This window comes from Hirsutella rhossiliensis (genome assembly GCF_020360975.1).
Source record: "Hirsutella rhossiliensis strain HR02 chromosome Unknown scaffold00005, whole genome shotgun sequence".
In the NCBI taxonomy this organism is placed as follows: domain Eukaryota; kingdom Fungi; phylum Ascomycota; class Sordariomycetes; order Hypocreales; family Ophiocordycipitaceae; genus Hirsutella; species Hirsutella rhossiliensis.
The window spans coordinates 3,086,970-3,110,836 of record NW_025408671.1 but is presented as its reverse complement, the minus strand read 5'-3'; the positions used below and the strand labels follow the sequence as shown (position 1 = coordinate 3,110,836).

At 60.8% G+C, this 23,867-nt stretch overlaps 11 protein-coding genes across 11 annotated transcripts; 5 read left to right on the top strand and 6 right to left on the bottom strand.

The window, feature by feature from the left end:
* Positions 1-207: 207 nt before the first annotated feature.
* Positions 208-1,930, bottom strand: HRG_05668 (cupin-like domain-containing protein; the record flags this gene model as incomplete). Its single annotated transcript, XM_044864139.1, has 2 exons — positions 208-1,369; positions 1,608-1,930. 2 exons carry the CDS (start codon positions 1,928-1,930, stop codon positions 208-210), a joined length of 1,485 nt encoding a protein of 494 aa, XP_044720671.1.
* Positions 1,931-2,611: 681 nt separating this feature from the next.
* On the top strand, positions 2,612-4,066 carry HRG_05667 (DEAD/DEAH box helicase domain-containing protein; the record flags this gene model as incomplete). Its single annotated transcript, XM_044864138.1, has 4 exons — positions 2,612-2,648; positions 2,787-2,864; positions 2,930-3,354; positions 3,413-4,066. 4 exons carry the CDS (start codon positions 2,612-2,614, stop codon positions 4,064-4,066), a joined length of 1,194 nt encoding a protein of 397 aa, XP_044720670.1.
* Positions 4,067-4,842: 776 nt separating this feature from the next.
* Positions 4,843-6,273, bottom strand: HRG_05666 (hyphal anastamosis-8 protein; the record flags this gene model as incomplete). The annotated part of the gene is made up of 3 exons (XM_044864137.1): positions 4,843-5,580; positions 5,636-5,956; positions 6,010-6,273. 3 exons carry the CDS (start codon positions 6,271-6,273, stop codon positions 4,843-4,845), a joined length of 1,323 nt encoding a protein of 440 aa, XP_044720669.1.
* Positions 6,274-8,801: 2,528 nt separating this feature from the next.
* On the top strand, positions 8,802-10,462 carry HRG_05665 (elongation factor tu GTP binding domain-containing protein; the record flags this gene model as incomplete). The annotated part of the gene is made up of 3 exons (XM_044864136.1): positions 8,802-9,325; positions 9,386-10,372; positions 10,432-10,462. 3 exons carry the CDS (start codon positions 8,802-8,804, stop codon positions 10,460-10,462), a joined length of 1,542 nt encoding a protein of 513 aa, XP_044720668.1.
* Positions 10,463-10,812: 350 nt separating this feature from the next.
* On the bottom strand, positions 10,813-12,211 carry HRG_05664 (uncharacterized protein; the record flags this gene model as incomplete). Its single annotated transcript, XM_044864135.1, has 3 exons — positions 10,813-11,508; positions 11,562-12,082; positions 12,142-12,211. 3 exons carry the CDS (start codon positions 12,209-12,211, stop codon positions 10,813-10,815), a joined length of 1,287 nt encoding a protein of 428 aa, XP_044720667.1.
* A 688-nt stretch (positions 12,212-12,899) lies between these two features.
* On the top strand, positions 12,900-15,016 carry HRG_05663 (nuclear pore glycoprotein; the record flags this gene model as incomplete). Its single annotated transcript, XM_044864134.1, has 8 exons — positions 12,900-13,242; positions 13,336-13,407; positions 13,486-13,625; positions 13,683-13,950; positions 14,002-14,028; positions 14,104-14,219; positions 14,310-14,774; positions 14,822-15,016. 8 exons carry the CDS (start codon positions 12,900-12,902, stop codon positions 15,014-15,016), a joined length of 1,626 nt encoding a protein of 541 aa, XP_044720666.1.
* A 336-nt stretch (positions 15,017-15,352) lies between these two features.
* On the bottom strand, positions 15,353-15,801 carry HRG_05662 (mitochondrial ATPase inhibitor; the record flags this gene model as incomplete). The annotated part of the gene is made up of 3 exons (XM_044864133.1): positions 15,353-15,392; positions 15,478-15,609; positions 15,677-15,801. 3 exons carry the CDS (start codon positions 15,799-15,801, stop codon positions 15,353-15,355), a joined length of 297 nt encoding a protein of 98 aa, XP_044720665.1.
* A 2,302-nt stretch (positions 15,802-18,103) lies between these two features.
* On the top strand, positions 18,104-19,170 carry HRG_05661 (14-3-3 protein; the record flags this gene model as incomplete). Its single annotated transcript, XM_044864132.1, has 5 exons — positions 18,104-18,164; positions 18,236-18,542; positions 18,619-18,860; positions 18,920-18,990; positions 19,042-19,170. 5 exons carry the CDS (start codon positions 18,104-18,106, stop codon positions 19,168-19,170), a joined length of 810 nt encoding a protein of 269 aa, XP_044720664.1.
* A 490-nt stretch (positions 19,171-19,660) lies between these two features.
* Positions 19,661-20,245, bottom strand: HRG_05660 (CSL zinc finger domain-containing protein; the record flags this gene model as incomplete). Its single annotated transcript, XM_044864131.1, has 1 exon — positions 19,661-20,245. One exon carries the CDS (start codon positions 20,243-20,245, stop codon positions 19,661-19,663), a length of 585 nt encoding a protein of 194 aa, XP_044720663.1.
* Positions 20,246-20,715: 470 nt separating this feature from the next.
* HRG_05659 (uncharacterized protein) lies at positions 20,716-21,348 on the bottom strand (the record flags this gene model as incomplete). Its single annotated transcript, XM_044864130.1, has 3 exons — positions 20,716-20,751; positions 20,841-20,901; positions 20,957-21,348. 3 exons carry the CDS (start codon positions 21,346-21,348, stop codon positions 20,716-20,718), a joined length of 489 nt encoding a protein of 162 aa, XP_044720662.1.
* Positions 21,349-21,693: 345 nt separating this feature from the next.
* HRG_05658 (DEAD/DEAH box helicase domain-containing protein) lies at positions 21,694-23,847 on the top strand (the record flags this gene model as incomplete). The annotated part of the gene is made up of 1 exon (XM_044864129.1): positions 21,694-23,847. One exon carries the CDS (start codon positions 21,694-21,696, stop codon positions 23,845-23,847), a length of 2,154 nt encoding a protein of 717 aa, XP_044720661.1.
* Between the last annotated feature and the right edge of the window lie 20 nt (positions 23,848-23,867).

Here is a 23,867-nt window from a genome sequence, read left to right as displayed (position 1 = left end):
CCTTCGTGCTGGGGGCACATGGCCGGCCATGCAGGTCCCGGGTACTGTATGCACTAGCAAGCACACCATCGGAACCGCCTCACCTTGCATTCCATCCCTACAAACAGCGCCAGCGCAAGACCTGGCTTCGGCCCTACGTCAACATCACCGAGGCCAATCCTGTGCGTGCATGTGCCTGCCGGACAGCCCTGGCCAAAAGACGCCTCGTCAGTCTATCTCCTCGTCGTCCTCGTCGCCCCCGAATCCAAAGCTGAACCCCGCTCCTCCTTGCGCCACGGCTGTGTCCCACTTGCGCTTCTTGCCGCTCCTTTTGTCCGCCAGGTCCAAAGCCTTGTCCAACGTTTCGGGGTACGTTTCCCCCAGTCTCTCGGCAAAAAGCGTGTATGGGTCCTCGACGGCACTCGAAAACCCGGAAACCTGGTCCGGCTTGTCGCGCAAGAACGACAGCACTTCCGAGACGAGCTTCAGCCCCGGCGACAGAGGCACAAAGTTCTGCGTCACAGCTATCCCGCTCTCCAGGTTCACCACCAGATGCCACCATCCGCTCGGCACATGGACAATCTCGCCAGCAAGGCAAATGCCTTCCACACAGCCTGGCATCTGGCGGGCCTCGTCGTGAAAGGTGAGCAGCCACTCGGCAATGCTCAGCGGGCTCGTCACCTCGCTGCTATCGGGCGACACGTAGACGCCCGGCACCTGCGCGGCCGGAGGAAACATGATCCAGTATTTGGCACCCTTTATCACGGCGTTCCAGGCGCTGGTACCGTTGGGGTCCTTGTGAAAGGTCGAGCCGCTCCTCCTGGGCCCGACTATCAGCCATCGATGGGCCGGCCGCTCGCTCCCCAGAACCTCAAACAGGTCGGGCCCGAAGCATTCCGGCCGCCAGTACGCTGCGTCGGCATCTGAACCAACTTTGATGCCCATCTTGTCGGCAAACTTGCGATCAAACAGGTACAGCGGGCTCTCGTCATTGTTGTCGCTCATGTAGCCGCAGTATCGCGCCAGTGTCCAGTCGACGGCCTCGGCGCGGAACTCGACGTCGGCATAGTCTCGGAGGAGGCTGCCGATGGACCACGTGGAGCAAATAGGCCAGTCCTGGATGCATTTCGTCAGGATAAAGGGCTCTTCGGTCCATCGCTCCGCGAACTGGTCGTAGGTGACATTGTCGAGCCGGCGCATCTGATTTGCTTTGGGGATGTTGGTGACATATGGCTCAAGGTTGATGTTGGTGCAAGCAAACGGCCGATGCAAGACGTCAGAATAGACATTGCCGCAGTCGACGCGAGCCTCTCGATCCTTGGACAAGGCCAGAACGGTGCGTCTCCAGGACCCAAGCCATCCGAGTGGCTGGCTATCCTCCCTCGGCAATCTATAGAGTGCCCGGTCAGTCACGCGAGGCAATGAGCGTCACGAGGAACGATGGTGGTTTGCGGACCAGGAACTGCGGACCAGGAACACTGGACAAGTGACGGGCGCGGTGGCTCGGCAGTTTGAGTCGGCGCCGTGCCAGCAGGTCATTCCCAATGATGCTGAGCAACTACTTGATCAAGGCGCCCAGTGCCGCGACGCAGTGGAGATGTGCAAGAGCGCAATGCAGAACCACGTACCGAAGGAATACGGCCTTCCATAACTCGTCTAGATGACAAAAGGCGTAGAGAAACTTGCACGTGGAGCCAAGGCGGAGGAGCTCCCTCGGGTCAAAGAGCTCCAGGACCAGCATGAGCATCTCATCGGGGAGAGCACTCCATGCGCCTACGCTGGCGCGGGCGTTGGGCCCGTCGGACAGATAGCGATTACCGAGGGGCTTTACTCGGAGAGGGTGCGACGGGATCGAGTCTGCGCGGCGAGACCTGCTGGGCTCGGGAGCATCTGGCTTGTCGAGACGAGGCAGAGAGCCATCTTGGTCACGATGCCCGACAGCAGAGGGCATGGCAGAATGTATGTAGTACCAACAATAGTGGTGGATCACGAGTGAAAAGAAGAGGTTTTTGCAACAGAGTTTAGCGAATGTGAGTAATGGTGTGGATTTGGCTGAGTGTGAAGAGTGTACAATACCTACTGTAAATGGCCCCGCGCCGCCACGAGCAAGCCTCGCAGGCCAGAGCGAAAATGGACGGAAAACGGGAGAGAAACACAAGAAATATGGAAACAAAAATCCCCTCGGCCGCCTCCAGAGCCAAAAAAAATGTAGGTGCCCCCCGTGCTCCCGAAACGCACCGCTGTGGTTCGCTGGAGGCGACCCTAAAAGCGTGGGCCCGCCTTGGGGCTCGCCCCCGCTGATTGGCTGGGCCCCGGAGTGGGCAGGAGGGAAAAATTACAAGTCGGCCAGAGCCCCTCAGCAAGTGATTTTTTTTTCCCTTTTCCCTCCCTCAACTCTCGCCTCAGAGAAACATCACTCCGCGATCATCACCAGCTTTCTCCTGGATTCTGCCGGCTCTCGACATCTTCGAGAGCGTTTGAATCTAGTCTTCTTCTCTTCGGCCCCAGTCGCAGCCTTCTTCAGCGAAGCGCCTGCAGACTTTTCTGTCGCCTCCACCCCGTCGCCCCCGCGTATTCGATATCGTCTAGATCGAGCTGTGCTTGATCTAGATTTTTCTGCACCAGCGCAATCATGGCTACCGATAAGGGACTCGAGGACGTCCCCGAGGGTGAGTTGCCTTGCCTCCGCTCTCTGGCGCGCTCCGAGGCGCTGCCAGCCTGTCTCTTCGCATCCTGAGGCGGCCTGCGTCGCTCCAGCTTTCTCTCGCCTCGCTCGTCCACCGGAGACTGACGAGCTCGGCGTACAGGGCAGATCGAGTCCAACTATGACGAGACTATCGACTCGTTCGATGACATGGGCCTCAAATCTGAGCTGCTCCGTGGTGGTGAGTCCCAGTTGCCCGCATTCCCCCCTTTTCGGCCTGCAACCCTGCTGACGCCTGTCGCCCAGTCTACGCCTATGGTTTTGAGCGACCCTCTGCCATTCAGCAGCGCGCCATCATGCCCGTCATCAAGGGCCACGACGTCATTGCCCAGGCCCAGTCGGGAACTGGAAAGACGGCAACCTTTTCCATTTCCGTTCTCCAAAAGATTGACCAAGACCTCAAGCAATGCCAGGCCCTGATCCTGGCTCCCACCCGTGAACTTGCTCAGCAGATCCAAAAGGTGGTAGTCGCTATTGGCGATTTTATGAAGATTGAGTGTCACGCCTGCATCGGTGGAACCAGCGTGCGCGATGACATGAAGGCCCTCCAGGACGGCCCCCAAGTCGTTGTCGGCACCCCTGGCCGTGTCCAGGACATGATCCAGCGTCGCTTCCTCAAGACTGATGCCATGAAGATGTTCGTCCTCGACGAGGCCGACGAAATGCTTTCTGTAAGACGCGGCCCGTCACGTCGCTTGCAACGTGCTCGCGCTAACCCTCTCCCTTCAGCGTGGTTTCACCGAGCAAATCTACGACATCTTCCAGCTTCTGCCCCAGAGCACCCAGGTTGTCTTGCTCTCCGCCACCATGCCTCAGGACGTCCTCGAAGTCACCACAAAGTTCATGCGCGACCCCGTTCGCATCCTGGTCAAGAAGGACGAGCTTACCCTGGAGGGTATCAAGCAGTTCTACATTGCCGTGGAGAAGGAGGAGTGGAAGCTCGACACTCTGTCCGACTTGTACGAAACCGTCACCATCACTCAGGCCGTCATCTTCTGCAACACGCGCAGAAAGGTTGATTGGCTCACCGACAAGCTCGCCGCCCGCGACTTCACCGTCTCTGCCATGCACGGCGACATGGAGCAGGCCCAGCGTGATCTGATTATGAAGGAGTTCCGATCCGGCTCCTCCCGCGTCCTCATCGCCACTGACCTTCTGGCCCGTGGTATCGACGTCCAGCAGGTCTCCCTGGTCATCAACTACGACCTGCCCGCCAACCGCGAGAACTACATCCACCGCATTGGTCGTGGCGGCCGATTCGGCCGAAAGGGCGTTGCCATCAACTTTGTCACCGCCGAGGATGTGCGCATGATGCGTGAGATTGAACAGTTCTACAGCACCCAGATCGAGGAAATGCCCATGAACGTGGCCGACCTCATCTAAGGTCACAGAGGCACACCATCGTCGACAGTTATCCTGGCCGGGCTGCTTTGCCATTGGGTAGCCCCCGCACGGCAGTTTTGGCATCTGACGGAGTGTTTGCGGCGATTTTCCTTGCAGCTGTTGATAGATTTGCGTTTCTAGAGGCACATCCGAGACTTTGCACGGATCCATGAACGGTCTCGCGGTGACTGGAGGGCAAAAAAATCGAATTGGCTGCGTGGCGGAGGCTCGGGAAGTCCTTTGCACCTACAAGGTTCAAGGTGTGGCGGGCTACCAAAAAGTAATGCAACGGTTCTTGTCTTTTCATCTCTCCTTTGTCGCCCCTGTTCCTGTACCTAGGAATCGCTTCTTTATGACGATTTGTTTCCTTTTACCGTGCCGCGCGCTTTGTTCCGACGTGTCATGCAAGTGGGGGAGGTGGAAGATGAAGTGGGTCACGCCCCACGAACCTTGCTGGTTGTCAAGTTGCGATGCCCGTGGCCCACGCCCTGCGCGCACCTCGGTCGACGACCCTTGTTTGACAGGCTGAAGATTGTGAGTTGGGCATTTGTAAATTTGTACGAAAGCAAATATTAAGAGAGCGGCTGTTTAGCCAATCCACCTCGACTCAAGGACATGTCCATGACATGCCTATCCAAAAACAAAAAAAAATTACGCCTGTGGTATAATATCTCCTCGAGACAGATGCGGCCGAATAGTCGGCGCAGTTCCATGCCATATTTTAGACCCCCAAAGCAAAGTCATCTCCCTCACGCTTCACCCCGCCCTCTGTCGCCTCACCGAGCCTGACCAAACGTCGTCGCCGTTGGGGGCGGGCTCTTGACCGATGAGCCTGCGTACGCCCCGGGAATGGGAACTGCGTCGTACGTCGGCTCGTCGGCGGCAAGAGGAGCCGGCTGTGCCAGGGCACCGCTCGATGGCGTTGCGCTTTGGGAAAAGGCTCCCTGGTTTGTCTTTGGGGTGGCCGAGGGGGCCTTGGTCGGGGGAGGCTGCAGCTTGAAGCCGGAGAAGGGTTGGGAGAATTGGGACTGGGGCTCGACAACGCGGCCGCCGGGGGTGAAAGGACTCGACTCGTCAATGTCCGAGAGATTGCGGTACGCCGCGGGTGGATGACGAGGAGACATGGCATAGTTGCTCAACGCGGGAGACTTGGGGCCGCCGAAGCCGGGCGTGTTTGGGGCCGACTGAGAGCGAAGCTGGGCAAGGTAGAGATCGGAGCGGGCACGGTCTCGCAGATCCATGGACTTGAAGAGACGGCGCTTGGTGTAGTAGCGGTAAAAGACGAAGCTGTAGAGGGCAATGGACACGACCTCGACGACGACCTCGATGATGATGCAGACGAGGGACCAGTTTTGGAGGCGACAGACGAGCTGATAGTCGACCTTTTGGCCGAAGACGTCGGAACGGGTGTTGTCAACGCAGGCCCATCCCCACATGTCCTTGTTGTTACTGTGATCCTTGGCATGCTGGAACAGGGCGGCGGTGACGACCCAGAGGACTAGGCTCGTCATGAACTGATGTCGCCGGTCAGCATAAGCTGCAGACTTCAAGGGGCAGGCTTTCACTCACCCAGCCGACGGCAAACATTTGATAGTACGTGTTGACCTTTTCTGCGCGCTTGTGCCCTCCTCGACAGTAGGTGGCGAAGACAAGTATGCACACAAAGAGGGAGAAACAGGCCATGGAGAGGGCTAGCTTCTGGGGCCAAGCCATAGAGGCGGTGTTGGGCGCCCAGGACGGCATGCCGCTCTGGCTGGGCAAACTCTTTGTGGCGTTGAATATGGCAAAGGAGGCGGAGAGCATGGAGAGGATGATGAGGGAACAGCTGAAACCGACGCCACGGAGAGCAAACTTGGCCATGCGGACGCGCGTCTTCATTTTCTGTACAAGCTGGTCAGAAGATGATCCATTTCGCCCCAATGGGTTTCTTTGCCATGACTTACCACGTCCTTGACTTGCTCTTTCTCAGTCGACAGCTCACGCTTCTCCAGAATATACTCCTCGCGAAAGGTGGGGCTCAGAGGGTTGGAAAGCTGCCTCGCCGGAGTGCCAGGCATCTTGATGGCGCTCTTGAGGGGGGACTTGGGCGTCATGGGCACGGCGACGGATTCGCGGTTGGGCTGGTTGGCGATGTAGCCGAAGCCAATGTCGGTGGGCTGCGACTGGGGGACCTGAGATTTGTCGGGATCGGCAAAGGGGGAGCGCATGGCGACGGGAGAGTGTACAGAGGTGGCCTCTGCAAAACGAGGAGAACGGGGTACTTTGAGGGAGTTTGTGGAAGAAGAGGAATCCGAGATGGAACGGGCGGGAGTCAAGCTCAAGGCGGCAGGCCGCTTCTTCTCATCAGGGCCTGAAGAGCGAGTCAGTGGACGTGGGCTTTTGATGGCCCGAGTGATGATGACCAACCTTGGACGACCATTGCGCGGCGTGTGAGAGGAGGGTATGACGAAGTCGGACAGAGCGGCTGAGAAGGAGAAGTCGAGGGATTTGTGTGCTCTGTGTAACCGAGGGTCAACAACGATACGGGATCGGGCCTGGAAACCAGTCGCGGCCAGAACGCCAAAGGAAGACAAGAAGCGCAAGGAGAATGGAGAGACCAGCTGTCCGAGGGAGTGGAAGAGGGCCGGCCAGGGAAGCAGGGCCAGAGTCGAGGGACTGGGACGGGTTTTGAGGGCGGCAGCGAGTGCGAGCTCATTCGACAGCCCGCAGGCGCCGAGGAGCGAGAGGCGGGAGGCAGAAAGAGGAGGTGGCTGCATGGGGGAGGGAAGCGGCAAGGATTCTGATAGGGCGGCGACGGGTTGATAGACGCCCAAGAGGACGGGGGATGCCGGCAAGGAGAGACTTACACTTGTCGATATGCCGTGTACAATCCATGGGACCGGGGCCGTGGCTGGAGCATCCGAATCCTCGACTCGCCCCGATGGTGATGGAACAAGAGGGGACGAATGGATGAGGAGGAGGCGGTGGGAGAAGAGCTCGGATGGGCGGTCTGCTGCGTCCCGAGGGCTGGCCAGCAGGTGCTTCTCGGCAGCAGCAGTGGTAGCTGTGCTGTAACTTCTGTAGGTAGTAGGTAGTACTCCCTCCGTAAGTCCGTATGCGCCTGTGACTGTATGTAAGTGCTGTGGGTGCAGTGCGTGTGCAACGGCAGCGTCCTCGGCTCCGTGTCAAGGGCAGCAGGCCCTCGTCAGCAGCGTCCCGATTGCATTTCCAACCGACAGGGGCGCAAACAGGAAACCTGCCCGTGCTGCTTGAGATTCGATCCAGAGGTTGCATCCCCCGGGGCTGGCGAATTAGAGCCCGGCGAGGCCCTGCAGCACGGCGGCTAACGATCCCCCCGGGCGGCACAGCGCATGGCGAGCCAACCGGTGGGCTGTGGAGCGGCGGACATGCGTGGCCCCCAGCGCTCTGCAGCAGTGGGTTCGGGACGCTGATTGGCTTCTCCCGAGGCCAACCCCAAGCGGGGATGGCTGCGATCGCCAGAGTTACCGGCGTCCGGCGGCAACACGGGCGCTGGGATTCGTCGCCCGTCTGCCTTGCACCGTCTCTGCCCACCGAGCATTTTTAAAAAAAGATTTCTCCCGTCGTCGATGCGGTGCAACACACACGTCTGCAGTTGACGCCATACTGTACAAGAAGGTGGGCATGTCCATCCATGCCCGGACTCGGACGGCGTCCTCCGACCGTCTGGTGTCCTGACACGACAGCCTCAACCACCACCAACGCAAGCACCAAAGGCCACGCTTCGACTTGACCTGGGACTTGTCGAGCTCAACCGTGTTTTGGCGCCTCGCAACGTCTGTCTGGTTTTGCAGCACGGCTTCCGGCGCATCCGCCGGCTGCATAGGAAAAACATCGCATCTGCACTGGCTGGCTGGCTGGCGCTGTAATCTGACGGCAACCTTATCTTCCGTCCTCGCCTGCACGGCGATGCTCGGCCAAGGGCCCGTGATATTTTAGGATACCTTAGCTCCACGGTCCGCCGGCGATCGCATGGAATACAGTCGCGCCGTGGTCTAACCCTGTAGGGTAGGATATCCCGGGACAGCCTCGTCGACGGGAGCCTTGTTAGCTCGCCGCTACCCGACTTCACCTGCCGAACGCTCAGGCCTCGTTTGCCGGGTCAACTCCGCTTACGATACCCACAAGTCTAGGTGCCTCGATGCCCCTCAACCCGGAGACTTTGCCGATGCCTTTCCAAGTGCAACGTAGCCAGCTTGCACGCCAATAAGCTAGTTGCTCGGATCGTAAACCACCCGCCCTGAGAAGTGGCTCGCCTCCTGTCGCTACCACCTCCACCTTTTGTGACTCGCTGGCTCACCAGGGCTGATGCGTCATCGTCGACCTGAGGCTCACCCTTGCGCTGAAAGTCTCAAGTACAAAGTATCTCCCGAGCGGGGCAGCTAGCCGAGCTTCAGCCGCCGAGGGGCACCTCAGGCTTATCGGCCTATCAGGCCCGAACCGGCTTAGCGCTAGACTCTGCCGTCTGCCCAAGTCCCTATGACTGCACACGAGGAATTTTGACTGCTACGAGGCGAAATATTCCAGCTCCAGACTCCCTCGACGCTGCGCCGCGACGGTTAGACATCCCTTCTCGCGGCCACTGCACTTCCTCCGAGGCTTTCGACTACGCCGAGTCCACCAGAGACGCGTCCATCCCGGTCCCTTTCGCCGAGGCTCACCTACTGCCAGTCAACAGCAAACTCTTGCAGCCGAGTGCCCCACCAAAACCCTCATCATGGCTGCCAACGGCGATACCAAATACGACGACATCGAGTCCGAGTCCGAGTCTGGCGAGTCCTTTGACGGCCACGTCGACGCCGGCGATGGCTTCGAGGACAAGCCCCTCAAGTCGGCCCTGAAAAAGTCCAACCCTGCCATCCCAGACCAGTCTGTCCCAAGGCCCCCGCTGCCCCCGCAAACCGACCCGAAAGATCTCGACATCGCCAGCCTGTCTCCCCTCACCCCCGAGATTATCGCCCGCCAAGCCACCATCAACATTGGTACCATCGGCCATGTCGCCCACGGCAAGTCGACCGTCGTCAAGGCCATCTCGGGCGTCCAGACGGTTCGCTTCAAGAACGAGCTGATCCGTAACATCACCATCAAGCTGGGTTATGCCAACGCCAAGATCTACAAGTGTGACAACGCCGACTGCCCGCGCCCTGGGTGCTACCGAAGCTACAAGAGCGAGAAGGAGGTCGACCCGCCCTGCGAGCGAGATGGCTGCAGCGGCACCTACAGGCTACTGCGACACGTCTCGTGAGTCCCCCCGGCATGCCGGCAACTCGTGGTACGGAGCTGACACAAATCCCTGTCTAGCTTCGTCGACTGCCCCGGCCACGACATTCTCATGAGCACCATGTTGTCGGGTGCCGCCGTCATGGACGCAGCCCTTCTGCTAATCGCCGGCAATGAATCGTGCCCCCAGCCCCAGACCTCGGAGCATCTGGCTGCAATTGAAATCATGAAGCTGGACAAGATTATCATCCTGCAAAACAAGGTCGATCTCATGAGAGAGGAGGCCGCCCAGCAACACTACGACTCCATTCTCAAGTTCATCCGAGGAACGGTCGCAGGCAAGTCCCCCGTAATCCCCATCTCGGCCCAGCTCAAGTTCAACATCGATGCCGTCAACGAGGCCATTGTCAACACCATCCCTGTGCCCCCCAGAGACTTCACCATGGACCCTCACATGATTGTCATCCGATCTTTCGACGTCAACAAGCCCGGCGCGGAGATTGACGAGCTCAAGGGCGGTGTTGCCGGTGGCAGTATTTTGCACGGCGTCGTCAAGCTGGGCGACGAGATTGAGATTCGGCCTGGCATCGTGTCTCGAGACGACGCGGGCTCTTTGAAATGCACCCCCATCTTCAGCAGAGTCGTCTCGCTCAACTCGGAGGCCAACGACCTCAAGTACGCCGTTCCCGGTGGCCTGATTGGCGTCGGTACGCGGATCGACCCTACCCTCTGCCGAGCCGATCGACTGGTCGGGTTCGTCTTGGGTCTCAGGGGAAGACTCCCCGAAATCTACAGCGAGATCGAGGTCAACTTCTACCTCCTGCGCCGCCTCCTCGGTGTGAGGACTGCGGACGGCAAGCAGGCCAAGGTCGCCAAGCTGGCTAAGAACGAGGTCATCATGGTCAACATCGGCTCGACTTCGACGGGCGCCAAGGTTGCCGCCATCAAGAACGATGCCGCCAAGCTCGTCCTGACCAGCCCCGCCTGCACAACCATTGGCGAGAAGGTTGCGCTGAGTCGACGCATCGAAAAGCACTGGCGACTCATCGGCTGGGCTACCATCGCAGCGTGAGTGCCGCCCCTTTATAGTCATTTACTCTCGCGATCGTCTGCTGACTCGTCTTTAGCGGTGTGACGCTGGAGCCTAGCATGTCTTGAACGACCGAGATGATTGTGTAGCGAATTAAAGGCGCGATCGCCGCAATGTCCGGCCGCTCAACGAGCTCGATTGAAAGGTGGCATTGATAAAAGGAGGCCAAGCAGCGGGGCGTGGAGGGCATGGCTGGCGCTACTGGGCGTCAATTCAAAACGGGCCTTGTGGAGACGGTGCGGTCATGAGGAATCACATGGGAATTTGGCCAAACCGAGTACAGAGAGGGGGATGCATGCTGTAGATACGTCCGTCACTGGATCATGGATCTCCGTCGGGGAGAACAGTCCCGTAAAGGGGCACGCAGCAGTTTTGCGGCGATCGACTTGAATTTGGACGATGCAGGTGAGGGGATTGTCTATTTCCGCACTTTGCGGGCGTGCTTGACGAGGTTTTCTATGACTCCTTCGAATGCCTCGCGGTCACCTATCTTTTCATCCGTCCGCTTTTGCCAGTACTCCAGCAGCTCCTTGGCCGCGTCTTCCATGGATTCCAGCTTGGTGACGTGATCCTTGAGCTCCTCGGTCGTCATCCCGTTCAGGGCCTCGTCCGTGGTGGTGCAGAGGTATCGCGCAGCAACCAAGTCCAGCTCTGGCTGCGGCGGGGGTCCCTTGCGTCCCTTGGGACCTGCGGCCTTTCCCTGCGTGTCTAGCGACGTCGATGAGGCGTTGCCCTCGCCCTGCCGCAACCGCGACGCTGAGCGCGAGTCGCCCGAGGTGCGGGGGGAGGTGGCGGGGATGCTCAGCGAAGGCAGGATGAGCTTCTTCTGCTTCGACGCGGGGAGGATCTCGTCGAGGTCGACGGGCACGCCCAGCGAGACGAGGAATAAACGGCGGGTGCGGGAGCGGATCCAGTCGGGAGGGGCAAGCGGGGGGGGGGCCACGAGCTGGGACCACAGGGGCGCGGCGCGAGGTGTCATGAAGATGGAGAGGTCCTTGGGCAGCGGTGGTGGCGTGGGACAGTCGATTTCGTCTGGGGGGAAAAGCGCATCCAAGTAGGGCTCTGTGCAAGAGATAATGTCATCCGGTCCGAGACCGTCGAAGTCGGGCATAGGCTGAAGGCTGTCAGAACGCTACAAGGAAAGGGATCAGAGAATTGGACTCTTACGAGTGGCAGTGAAGAGGGCTGAGGGTGAGACTCCGGCTGTTGAGCCGATGATGCCAGAGGGGTAGCCTGTTGGAACCCATCCTCAAAGTCGTCGAAATCGTCGTCCTGGGCGCCCTCCTCGAAATCGTCAAAATCGTCCCCAAAGTCCTCGCCGCTGCCCCGAACCTCGCCGTCCGCATTGAGCGTCACGTCTGGTTCAGCGTCGGCGGCGCGCTTAGCCTCTGCCTCCGGGGAGGGCGAGCTGGGCTCTGGGCCCGGAGCTTCTTGCACCAAAGTCAACGGGATTTCCGCGCTAGTAGTGGCCAGTGGCGTCGCGGCATCCTCGTCCAGCGCGACGGCAATCTCGTCGGGCTGCGCATCCTGCTCGCGTTGTTCGTAGGCCTCGGTGCCGGGGACTTGGCCGTGCGACGGCTCGTTGTCGACCTTTTCGACCCTGGTCTTGGGTATGGGGGAGCCGGCGCGGGGGCTCGCGGGGCCCGACTGCGCGTCTGTAAACCGGTCGTCTTCGTCGGAGGATTCAGCTGCGCGCATTTGTCAGCCTGTGGACGTTCGAGATAGTGGGGGACAGTGGGTGACGGACATAGCTGGCGTGCCCCTGGGTCGGCCACGTTGGTCTCCGGGGGAGGCTCAAGCCCCTCGGAGCCGGCCATTGTTTGCGACGGGGGATGGGCGACGCTCCTATGGCTCTTCGGGGCCGCGTGTGCGGTGGGTGTTTTCAGGGAGCGCCTCGATGGATGGTTTGCGGCGGAATACGGAAGTTGAATGTCGGATACTGTCCGTCAGGCCGACTTACGGGCCCTTGGCGATCGGTCGACGATGTAGGAGGCGCGGGATTCTGCCCTGGACGCGCACGGATGGAGCGCGGCGCCCTCCCGAGCAGGATGGTTAAATTCGGCAACGTGGCAATGTATGCTCGGATCTAGAAGAGGCAGGTTTGGGAGAGTCGTCGTCGGCATTGAAGTTCATCACGTGGGGCTTGGTGGCAGTGCCGTTCACTGGCAGGTACCTTGCTGCGGCTCCGCCGCCTCACGTTGGCGCATCGGGGAGCTACCGGCGCGTCGAAACCACGGCTCAAGAAAAAAAAAACAGCAACTCTTTAGCTCTGCAGCCTGCCAGAAATCTCCCTGCTTCGGGACTGGCCCGCCGTTCACCTCACCAACACCGGTCTCTGGCAGCTGCGCAAAAGCTCTTTTTTTATCTTCTCATCTGCTTTGCCATGGTGGATTCGTGAGCGAACAATTTCTTCCAGCTACCTTAGCCAGCTAGCCAGCCTCGCGCGCCGACCAAGCACCGACCAACGACTCGGGCGATCGATTTTTTCTGCCCTCTGCAGCGGCCATGGCGTTCAGCTTCGGAACCCCCAGTTCGTCGAGCGAGCCGTCCAACACAAACACGTCTTCGGCGCCTGCTGCGGGCGGTCTCTTTGGCTCTGCTTCTACCGGCACGCCCAAGTTCTCATTTGGGTCGTTGGGCGGCGCATCCGCTGGCAACAACAATTCTACACCTACGGGCAACTCGGCCTCCGTATTTGGCCAGCCAAGCAGCGGTGACGCGCCAAAGGCGGCGTCCAGCGTATTCGGCGGAGCCTCCACCATGGCTGCCCCTGGCACGAGCATGGCGACTCCCGCGGCTGGAGGACTGTTCGGAAGCAACAGCTCGACTACGCCCGCTTCCGCCGGCAGTGTGTTCGGCGCACCGAAGCCATCATCCACCCCAGCGGCGGCCAACGCAACTCCCGCAAGCGGAGGCATCTTGGGCAGTGCTGGGGCTGCAGCTCCAGCATCTGGTGGCATGTTCGGAAACCCCAGCGCCGCGGCAAACAAGCCAGCCTCGAGCGTGTTTGGCGGTGCCAGCGGTGGTTCCAATACGGGAGGCGGCCTGTTTGGAAGCACCGCTCCTCCGAGTCAGGGAACGCCCACGACAGGCGCGCCAGCTTCGGGCATGTTCGCCAGCACGGGCAATTCGCTCTTTGGGAACAAGACTGAGAGCGCGCCCGGCAGCCAGTCAGCCACCGCCGCAGCAACTCCCGCGAAGCCCATGTTCTCGCTCGCATCAACTACACCCGCAGGAGCACCGCCAACGGACTCGTCCAAGTCCGCCGCGGCTCCTGCTGCACCGCAGACAACGTCGACTCCTGCATCTGGGCTCTTTGGCGGTGGACAGGCAGGCAGCAATCCTCCCAGCGGCGGGGGTGGCCTGTTTGGTGCCAAGACTACAGCAAGCTTGGGAACACCCGCCGCCGGAGGGCTCTTCGGCACCAACAAGCCGGCCGCTCCCGCTGCGTCTGGGACCACGACGCTGGCGCCCGCTGGAGGGCTCTTTGGCAGCGCGACTGCTACCAACACGCCTGCCCCGTCCACGTCAAGCGCCCCGACTGGTGCTACGGGAGGTTTGTTCGGCAGCGGTAAGCCGGCTGCCTCTACCCCGACGACGTCCGCAGCTCCCGCAGCATCGTCGACCGCAGGAGGCCTGTTTGGAAACCTGCAGTCCTCCACCAGTGCCGCTGCGGCCAAGCCTACTTCGTCACCCTTTGGCGCACCAGCCGCCTCTGGCACCTCACAGCCTGCTTCGGCGGGACCTACGCCAGCGGCCACCACGTCAACGACTTCGGCCTCTGCAGCCGGCGGGCTCTTCGCAGCTCAGCCCGCCACCCAGAACGTGGGCAAGGATACTCCATCGGCCAAAGCCGCCACCCAGAACGGAACCCCGAGCGCACTCGGCGCCTCGACGAGCGGCCCCACCTCGCAGATACCCCGACTCAAGAACAAGACCATGGAGGATATTGTCACCCGATGGGCTTCGGATCTGTCCAAGTACCAAAAGGAGTTTAAGGAGCAGGCCACCGTCGTGTCGACCTGGGACAGGAACCTCGTCGACAACGGAGAGAAGATTCAGAAGCTGTACCTCGACACCTTTGAAGCCGAGCGAGCCAGCCACGAGATTGAGCGGCAGCTGGTGGCAGTGGAGAGCCAGCAAGACGAGCTCGAGGCTTGGCTCGACCGGTATGAATCAGAGGTGCAGGACATGTTTGTCAAACAAATCGGCCCTGGAGAGCAGCTTGCCGGACCGGACCAGGAGCGCGAGCGGACATACAAGCTGGCAGAGAAGCTGACGCAGCAGCTTGACGAGAAGTCGCGGGACCTATCCAAGATGGTCAAGGAAATTAACGACATCTCGGGCACTCTGAGCAAGGGGGCCAAGGCCGAGGACCCGGTAAGCAGGCCTCGACGCCCGGCAAACGAATTCGTGCTAACTGGCAGACGCAGCTGAGTCAGATCGTGCGCGTGCTGAACGGGCACCTCACGCAGCTGCAGTGGATCGACGCTCACGCCGCGGCTCTCCAGGCCAAGGTGGCGGCGGCGCAGAAGACCAGTGTGGCACTGAACAGCCACTATGCCGGGGCGGAAAACGATGCGGCAGAGAGCTTCTACCGATCGTACATGGGGCGGCGGTGAGCCATTGGGATGCTTTGGAGTTTGGGACTGGACCCCGGAAACGGCACTGAGGATCTGAGCACGACGAGGAGCACGACGAAGGACAATGGAGGGAGGCTCTAGACTGGACCTTTGGCCCTTGCAGGCTCGGTGCGATGCGTTTGAGTATGTATTGTACACCTAGTAACTTAGACTGATGCGAAACATGGACTCTGGATTATCAACCATATGTGCACTCTTTTCTTCGATTTGTGTGATGGGGGTGATTTCTGGTCGTCGAGCACTTTCTGCTACACGCTTGCACAAGGTTTGGTGCTCCATTGTGGCCCGGTTTAGATGCACGTGCAAGAGACTTCATCAATTCTGCTCGCCGCCCTGGTCCTTTGTGATTTCGTCGCTGCAGTGTCCAGGTCAGCAACGGGACTCGGCCACACAATCAGAATCGGACAAGACGGGCTGAGATGGAGAGGGCTTGGACGAACATATGCTTGGACAGACGATCGAGGTGCTGCTGCTGCTCAGCAAGCTTCTTCTTGAGCTCCAGGAGCTTCTCCTTCTCGCGCTGGCGGATGGCATAGTCTTCACTGGCCTTTTCGCGTCGCTGAAAGGCGTCACTGCAGAGGACGGGCGGTTAGCCGATAACGTCTGAGACGGCGAGAAAGAGGAGCGGGGAGGGCGCACCCTTGGCCGCCCATCTTTGGGGGCGCGCCGGTGTCTCCCTCGCCCATGGCTCGGGCAGTGGTGGAAAAAGTGGCTCGGAGGGGACGGAGAGCAGCCGTCCTGGCATAGGTTGTGCGGAGGAGCATGTTGGGCGAGCGAGGCGAACGGGGTGCCGGTATTTGTGTCCCTTCTCTTCTGGTTTGGAGGTTATGACGTGGTGTCCCGTGTGTGCGTGTGGTTTGGGGAGAGATGGATGGATGGTAGTTCAAGGCAGGTCAGGCCATTGCGCGCAAGGCAAAGCTCTGGTTGGCCAATGACGGGCGTTTGCAAGCAGAGAGGCTGAGCGGCGGCTATCTTACGTGAGTGGACGGCGGATACTTGTGGCTTAGGCGGTCGTTGGCGGGGCGAGCGGGTACCGTTTTCCTAGCGCTTCGGGGGTTTCTAACGAGAACAAGGCGGTCGTCTTGGTTCTGGCTCGGGATATTTCTCGTCTCGAAATCCACCTCTAAGACCTCAACTCGACACGCGGGCAGGGTCATCAAAAGAGGGAGGGCTGGCCCCTTTTTTTTTGAGGGGTATTAAGAAAACTCCGAATTGGAGCGCCAGAGCATGATTCGGCTGCACAACGAGATACGCACACATGACACATGGCCGTTCGACGCAATATCATCCGCACTTTGGCCTCCCTTTGCGGCCCTGACGGGTTGGTTTACTGTAAGGCACTACTTGCTAGTACCTACGTTTGTCCATACGGGCTCATTTTGGGAGTCCGTTCGCACTCGCTTGGCTGGCCGCTTAGTTGTAACGTGAGGAGCGGCATTCCCGTGAGCACGGGTGGCCAGAGAAATCAGGCCCGAATCATGACTGCCGAGAGTCTGTCTTGCGAAGTTGAAGGAGAGGAACTTCATCGTCGGGGCATCGACTGTGTCGTTCAATGCGTCGCCACGAGACCGGACACAGGGTAGGTACCTTAGGTAGGTAAGGTAGGTGCCGGTCGGGTACCTAGAGCAGGCGCCCAAGGTGCACAGAGCGGCAGGTACCCCCATGACCACCTCCTCAGGCTCTCATCGGTACCCAAGTTGCCAAGGAGGCCAATGTCCCAGGCTGACAAGACGTCGCAGCGCGATAGCGGGAGTTCCAGCCATTCGCTCCAGGCTCCCGAGACTGCGGCGTCGCCCTACCCAAGTTCCCGGCCCTCAGCACTGTACGTGGTCGCGGTACCTCGGAGCTACATGCGACAAGCACAGCGCGTTGGCCGCACCCAGGCGGGTTTCGGTGACGAGAGGAGTCGGGTAGGCGGTACTTGGGCGCCGTCCCCACCCGCTGGTACCCCGCAGTAGTCTCGGCATACCCGGTGGACTTGCGGCTGGGACTGACACGTGAGCTTCGCCAGGTACCTCGCTATCATACAGATACATGAATCTGCGCGCCGCGGCGCGTCACCAGAGACGGAAACATTGTCCCTTCTCCGCTTCCCCCTCCCCTCCCCTGCGGCAGAAAAGCTGAATAAGGGAGGTACCGCGACGGTACATGACAGAGGCGATTGGGCGGCTGCATAAAAGTTCACCGCAGCCTGCTGCTCGTTCCGGCCGCCGTCCCGAGCCCCCTTCTCACTCACCAATTTCCATCCACGCTTCCTCCTTTCGCTTCATCAACCAAGCACGAATTCCAACTCCCAACAAAACAACCACCTGCTGCCCGCCGCGCCCGCGCATCGTCGTCTCTTTTCCCACCTCTTGCCGACCGCCCTCTCTCTCTTCCGCTCTTCGCACCGGCTTTTGCACGCCGTCTCCTCTTCAACTGCTGCACTCGGTACGTGTTTTGCTTGCGTGTCCTGTTGTTCGTTTCCCCCTTTGGCGCACCCCTCCTTCTGTCGTCATGGCCACCACCACCACCTCCTCCTCCTCCCGCCAGAGGCCGCAGATGCGCGACGCCGCAGCCAGCTCTCTGGCGGCATCGACTCCCGCACGCTGGGCCGTGGCGTTGCGCACGCCTTTCTTTTGCTTTCGATTGGGGACTGCGGCTCTCCTCGCCAGCCCTGTCGTCGAAACCCCACCATGCAAACGACGACTCATCGTGAGCGGGGAGGCTCCCCGACGACGGCCAGAAGGGGTCACCACATCGGCCACCCCCCCCCAAAAACAGCCTCTCATTCGCCCGGCTCGTTGCCATGGCAAGCGTCGTCATTTTGCCAGCCCCTCGTTCAACTGGCGGCAGCTGCGAGAGACTTGCCCGCCCGCCCGCCGCATCCCCTCTCTGCCGGCTGTTGGCCTAACCAGCATCCACCATCCTCTCGCCCATGCGTGCACCCGCTGCTGCATTTCCCTGCCTCGTCTTACTCTCCGGCCAATATGTTTGCCCATCGCTTGACTCGTGGCGAAACGCGTTCTTTGATCGATGACGCTGACCCTGATTTCTTCATCGCCGCACAGTCTAGTCACCGCAAAAATGGGTCACGAAGATGCTGTCTACCTGGCTAAGCTCGCCGAGCAGGCCGAGCGGTACGAGGGTAAGCCTTTCCTGTCTCTGCCGTGCAATGGTGTCGCGACTCTTGTGCTGACGTCGATGCGCCTGCCGCAGAAATGGTCGAGAACATGAAGATTGTCGCCTCAGAGGACCGCGACCTCACCGTCGAGGAGCGCAACCTCCTCTCCGTCGCCTACAAGAACGTCATTGGCGCTCGCCGTGCCTCTTGGAGAATAGTCACTTCCATTGAGCAGAAGGAGGAGTCTAAGGGCAACTCGTCCCAAGTCACCCTTATCAAGGAGTACAGGCAGAAGATCGAAGCCGAGCTCGCCAAGATCTGCGATGATATCCTCGACGTCCTCGATGACCACCTGATTCCATCGGCCACGTCGGGCGAGTCCAAGGTCTTCTACCACAAGATGTGCGATGGCCAAGCCTTCCCATGACCCGACCCGCGCCTAGATGCGCCTCGCAACGCCGGCTGACCCCAGACGCAGGAAGGGTGACTACCACCGTTATCTTGCCGAGTTCGCCATCGGAGACCGTCGCAAGGACTCTGCCGACAAGTCTCTCGAGGCCTACAAGGCCGCCAGCGAGGTCGCCTCCACCGAGCTTCCTCCCACCCACCCCATCCGCCTGGGTCTCGCCCTGAACTTCTCCGTCTTCTACTACGAGATCCTCAACGCCCCCGACCAGGCTTGCCACCTCGCCAAGCAGGCCTTTGATGAGGCCATTGCCGGTACGTTGTTGCCCAGGCCGGCGCCTTGTCTGCATTCCGTTTCTGACTTATTGCCGCAGAACTCGACACCCTGAGCGAGGAGAGCTACAAGGACTCGACCCTCATCATGCAGCTCCTGCGTGACAACTTGGTATGTGCCCTTCACCCGATGACGCCTTGCGACACCGCTAACGACTCGCAGACGCTCTGGACCTCGTCCGAGGCGGAGACCACGGGAACATCGGGCCAGGCCGACGCCTCCACCAAGGAGGAGCCTGCTGCCGCCGCCGAGCCCGCCGCCGCCGCCGAGGAGCCCAAGGCTGCCGAGTAAAACTGACAAGGATTGGAAGGCAGTATCAAGGCTTTGATGGTGCTGGTATGGGGTGGGCCGGTGTCTACGGAGTGGACGGAAGACCTCGTTTACTTTTTTTTTGTTGACCAAGAGCTTCGGCATCGCTTAGGTAAACGCGCGCATACGCAACGGGTGGAGGAGCTGACTCTGCCAACGGACCGGCAAGGAGCCTAAAGGAGAGCATTCTGGAGGTTCTGCTTTTAGACTCTAATGCGCGATGGTCTGGACAAATTATAAAAAGGAAAAATTACTAAATTTGCTTTCAATACACCAAACATATCTTTGCGCTTTCGGAGGGCATCCGCTGCGGGCGGTGACATGCAATGCAGGTCTCGGGGCCGAGGATTACATGGGCATGAGTCGACTGGTTGGTGCAATAGTCGGGTCTTGGACAGGATGGGCTGCGAGCCCATTCATTCGTGGCACGGTTGGGAAGCATCACCTACAGATGATTACACCTGTTGCATGTTCAAGTCGTCGAATTCTCAGGCGCGCTGGGCTCTGCATCTTCTACGACGGCAAAGTGGACTCTCAACCACAGACTACAGTCCTGGCAGCCCACCATGAGCAGCCCGTCGTCGGCCGCGTCCATCAAGTCGGCCTCGTCAAACGAGTAGCCGCGGTCGTTGCCGCAGCGACAGGAGCGGGACCAGCGCTGCTCATCGTCGTCAAAGAGCAGGTCGTCCAAGTCGACGTTCTCGACGCCCGTGTGGAAATGCGCCGGGGCGGAGCCGGGGCGGGTGAGCGAGAGGCGGATGGAGGCGTCGTAGGCGGCGCGGCGGGCGGGGGAGGAGAGGACGGCAAAGGCCTGGCCGATCTGGTCGACGGTGTAGATGGGGGCGGTACTTTGGCGGGGGGGCAAGGGGGGGGGTGCGGGCTTGGCCTTGTCGGGGTGGTTGCGCAGGAGGGCGCGGTGGTAGGCGCGTTTTATGAGAGGCGAGGGATCTTGGTTGCAGGAGGAGTCGTTGAGCATGGCGGGGCTGAGGCCGAGGATTTCATAGTGAGACCGTTGAGTGGTTGTTGGCTCCTCGGGAGAGAGGCGAGGAGCGGCCATGGGATTGCGCGGCCGAGTGTGACGAGGGGAACAAGCGGAGTTGAGGAAGAGTGAGTGAGTGGATGAGTTTGAGCCACAAGTAAAGGACGATTGATGGATGGTGTTGGCAGACTGGGCCGCGTCACGTGACGAACATGTGTGCCCGGAACAGAAGAATTGTTGAAGTAGAAGGAAACACGATTTGACGAGACGTGACTTGAACATAATTACCAGAAGAAAAGGTGCATCTCATAAGTTTTGTAGGAACGGGTCATCCACGAGACCGCAGTGTCCAGTGTTGGGTAATGGCCTGACCTGCCGGCACACCAGACATCTACGGTTGATGGCTCCACGGCATAGACTGAAGGCCGAAAAGAAAATAAGGGTCGGATTCGAGTATACGTTGAGCAGAAATAAAAGTACACAGAACTCGAACCGAAGCCCCAAGGGTCGTGCCATGGCAACTCTCCCCATCGGGTCTGGCGCCCAGCTTATTTCGGAAACTTGGTCCAGTTCCTCTTCCCGATCTGTGTGTGTGCCGGTGTCAGTAATGGAAAGTCACAGCTAAAGGGGGCGGTGGTGGAGGAAGAGATTGCAACGTTAAAAGAAGGCTTACCCGCTTCCAGGCCTTGATGAGCCTGGGCATCTCCAGCATGGCCTTTCTCTTCTCCTCCATCCTGGATTCCGAAAGTCAGCAACCAGATGCGTCGGGCAAAGGGAGGAACCGCGTACTTGGCAATCATGTGTCTCTCGTAAATGTGGCCCTTGACCTTCTGTCCCACACCCGTGCCCTTGACCCTCAGGCCGTGCTCCACGCGGTGCGCCAGGCGGTACTCGGTGCCCTTTCTCGTCTCGGGCAGCAGCTGCTCGACGCCGTGCTCGCGCGCCATCCGCACGAGCTGGGCCTGTCGGCGCTGCGAGTAGACGGGGTCCTGCCAGTGGCCTGTCGCCGGGTTCTTGTAGAAGCGGAAAGGGTTCGGCCGCTCCGCCTGGTACCTGGTCGGTTCGCCGGCGCCGCCTTTGGGCAAGAGGGCGGCGGGCGGCCAGCGGGCGAAGAAGCGCTGCAGCTGAGGCGGCAGCGACTGGGCAAGCTGGATGAAGCGGGACTGGTTGGGAGAGGCCATTGTTGGCCAGGGGGGGCGAGGTTGCGAATTCGTAGAGACGTGGCTGAGGAGCGCTGCCGCCGGGATTGGGCGAGCGCGTCCGCTGGAGGCGGTGGAGGAACAAGACGGCCGAGGAATCGAGCTGTTGGACAGTGAAATGGTGAACTTGAAGCGAGGCTGAGGGGACGAAATGGCTTTCGCATGAGCGTCGTATTTTGATTGGCCGTAGCACAGGACCCACCACGAATTTCCACAGCCTCGCCGACCGTCTGACGTGCCCCAACCTTGAGCTTCCACTCTCGCAACCCCGACCTCGCTTTCCTCACGTCCTGGTGAACCGGCGCGCAACAAAGACTTCATCACAAGATGCCGCTGGATATTGAGCAGCTCCTCAAGGAAAGAAAAGCAGCAGAGGCCGCCGCGGCCAAGCCTCGCTTCATCCCCAAGGCCGAGCGAGAGCGCCTCGCCGCCGAGCAGTCCAAGAAGGAAGAGAGCGAGAAGAAGCGCAAGGCCGCCGAGGAGGCGCGCCGCCGCAAAGATGACGAGAAGAAATGGCAAGAACGGTCAAACGGGACCCCGGCACCACCCACAGGCGGCCTTCCCCGAGGCTCGGCGCCGGTTCCCACGGGACCGCGGGCCATGAACCAGCAGCACGGCCGCGGCCGCGACGGACGAGACGGCAAGAAGGCCGAAAAGGGAGTCGGCGATAAGCGGTCTGCCGAGGACATCGAGGCGGCCCTGTTGCGGTCGCGGTACCTGGGCCCCGAGGTGAACCAGCAGTCGAGTTTCTCGGCCAAGAAGAAGCGGATGCGGACGACGGAGAAGAAGTTCAACTTTGACTGGGACGCCGAGGACGACACGTCGAGAGACCACGACCCCCTGTACGCAGAGCAGAGCGTCAACCGCGGCTCCTCGCTCGCGGGCGTGGGCGGCGAGTACGACGACGAGGCGGAGCGGCGGGCGCGCAAGCGGGCGCGCATCATCGAGGAGCGCGACCGGGAGCACGGGCGCGAACGGGCCCAGGGCATCATGGAGGACTTTTACCGGGCGCGGGACAAGGCGCGCGAGAGGGCCGAGAGGACGGGCCTGGGCCGGCACTGGTCGGACAAGAAGCTCGAGGAGATGCGCGAGCGCGACTGGCGCATATTCAAGGAGGACTTTGGCATCGCGACAAAGGGCGGCAGCATCCCCAACCCGATGCGCGACTGGGGCGAGTCGGGCCTGCCGGGCCGGCTGCTCGACATTGTGGACCGCGTTGGGTACAGGGAGCCGACGCCGATCCAGCGCGCCGCCATCCCCATCGCGCTGCAGGCGCGCGACCTGATTGGCGTGGCGGTGACGGGCTCGGGCAAGACGGCGGCCTTTCTGCTGCCGCTGCTCGTCTACATCTCGCAGCTGCCGCCGCTGACGGAGAGCAACAAGAACGACGGGCCGTACGGGCTGATCCTGGCGCCGACGCGCGAGCTGGTGCAGCAGATTGAGAGCGAGGCAATGAAGTTTGCCGTGCCGCTCGGCTTCCGCTGCGTCAGCATCGTCGGCGGGCACTCGCTCGAGGAGCAGGCCTTTTCGCTGCGCAACGGCGCCGAGATCATCGTGGCGACGCCGGGCCGGCTGGTCGACTGCATCGAGCGGCGGCTGCTGGTGCTGGCGCAGTGCTGCTACGTCATCATGGACGAGGCGGACCGCATGATCGACCTGGGCTTCGAGGAGTCGGTCAACAAGATCCTCGACGCGCTGCCCGTGACCAACGAGAAGCCCGACAGCGACGACGCCGAGAACGCGCAGCTGATGAAGAGCCACGTGTACCGCCAGACCATGATGTACACGGCCACGATGCCGCCCCTCGTCGAGCGCATCGCAAAGAAGTACCTGCGCCGCCCGGCCATTGCCACCATCGGCAACGCCGGCGAGGCCGTCGACACGGTCGAGCAGCGCGTCGAGTTCATCGCCGGCGAGGACCGCCGCAAGCGCCGCCTGCAGGAGATCCTGGCGTCCAAGCAGTTTGCCCCGCCCATCATCGTCTTCGTCAACATCAAGCGCAACTGCGACGCCGTCGCCCGCGACATCAAGACCATGGGCTACTCGGCCGTCACCCTGCACGGCTCCAAGACGCAGGAGCAGCGCGAAGCCGCCCTCGGCGCCGTCCGCGCCGGCCACACCCAGGTCCTCGTCGCCACCGACCTGGCCGGCCGCGGCATCGACGTGCCCGACGTCTCCCTCGTCGTCAACTTCAACATGGCCATGAGCATCGAGAGCTACACCCACCGCGTCGGCCGCACCGGCCGCGCCGGCAAGAGCGGCGTCGCCATCACCTTTCTCGGCAACGAGGACTCGGACGTGCTCTACGACCTGCGCCAGATGCTCACAAAGAGCTCCATCTCAAAGGTTCCCGAGGACCTGCGCCGCCACGAGGCCGCCCAGTCCAAGCCCGTCCGCGGCGGCGGGGGGGCCAAAAAGGACGAGGCGTCGGGTGGTGGTGGAAGGGATGGCGGAGGTGGCAAGGGTGGATGGAAGCAGTAGACGGCCACGGTTGTAGGCAT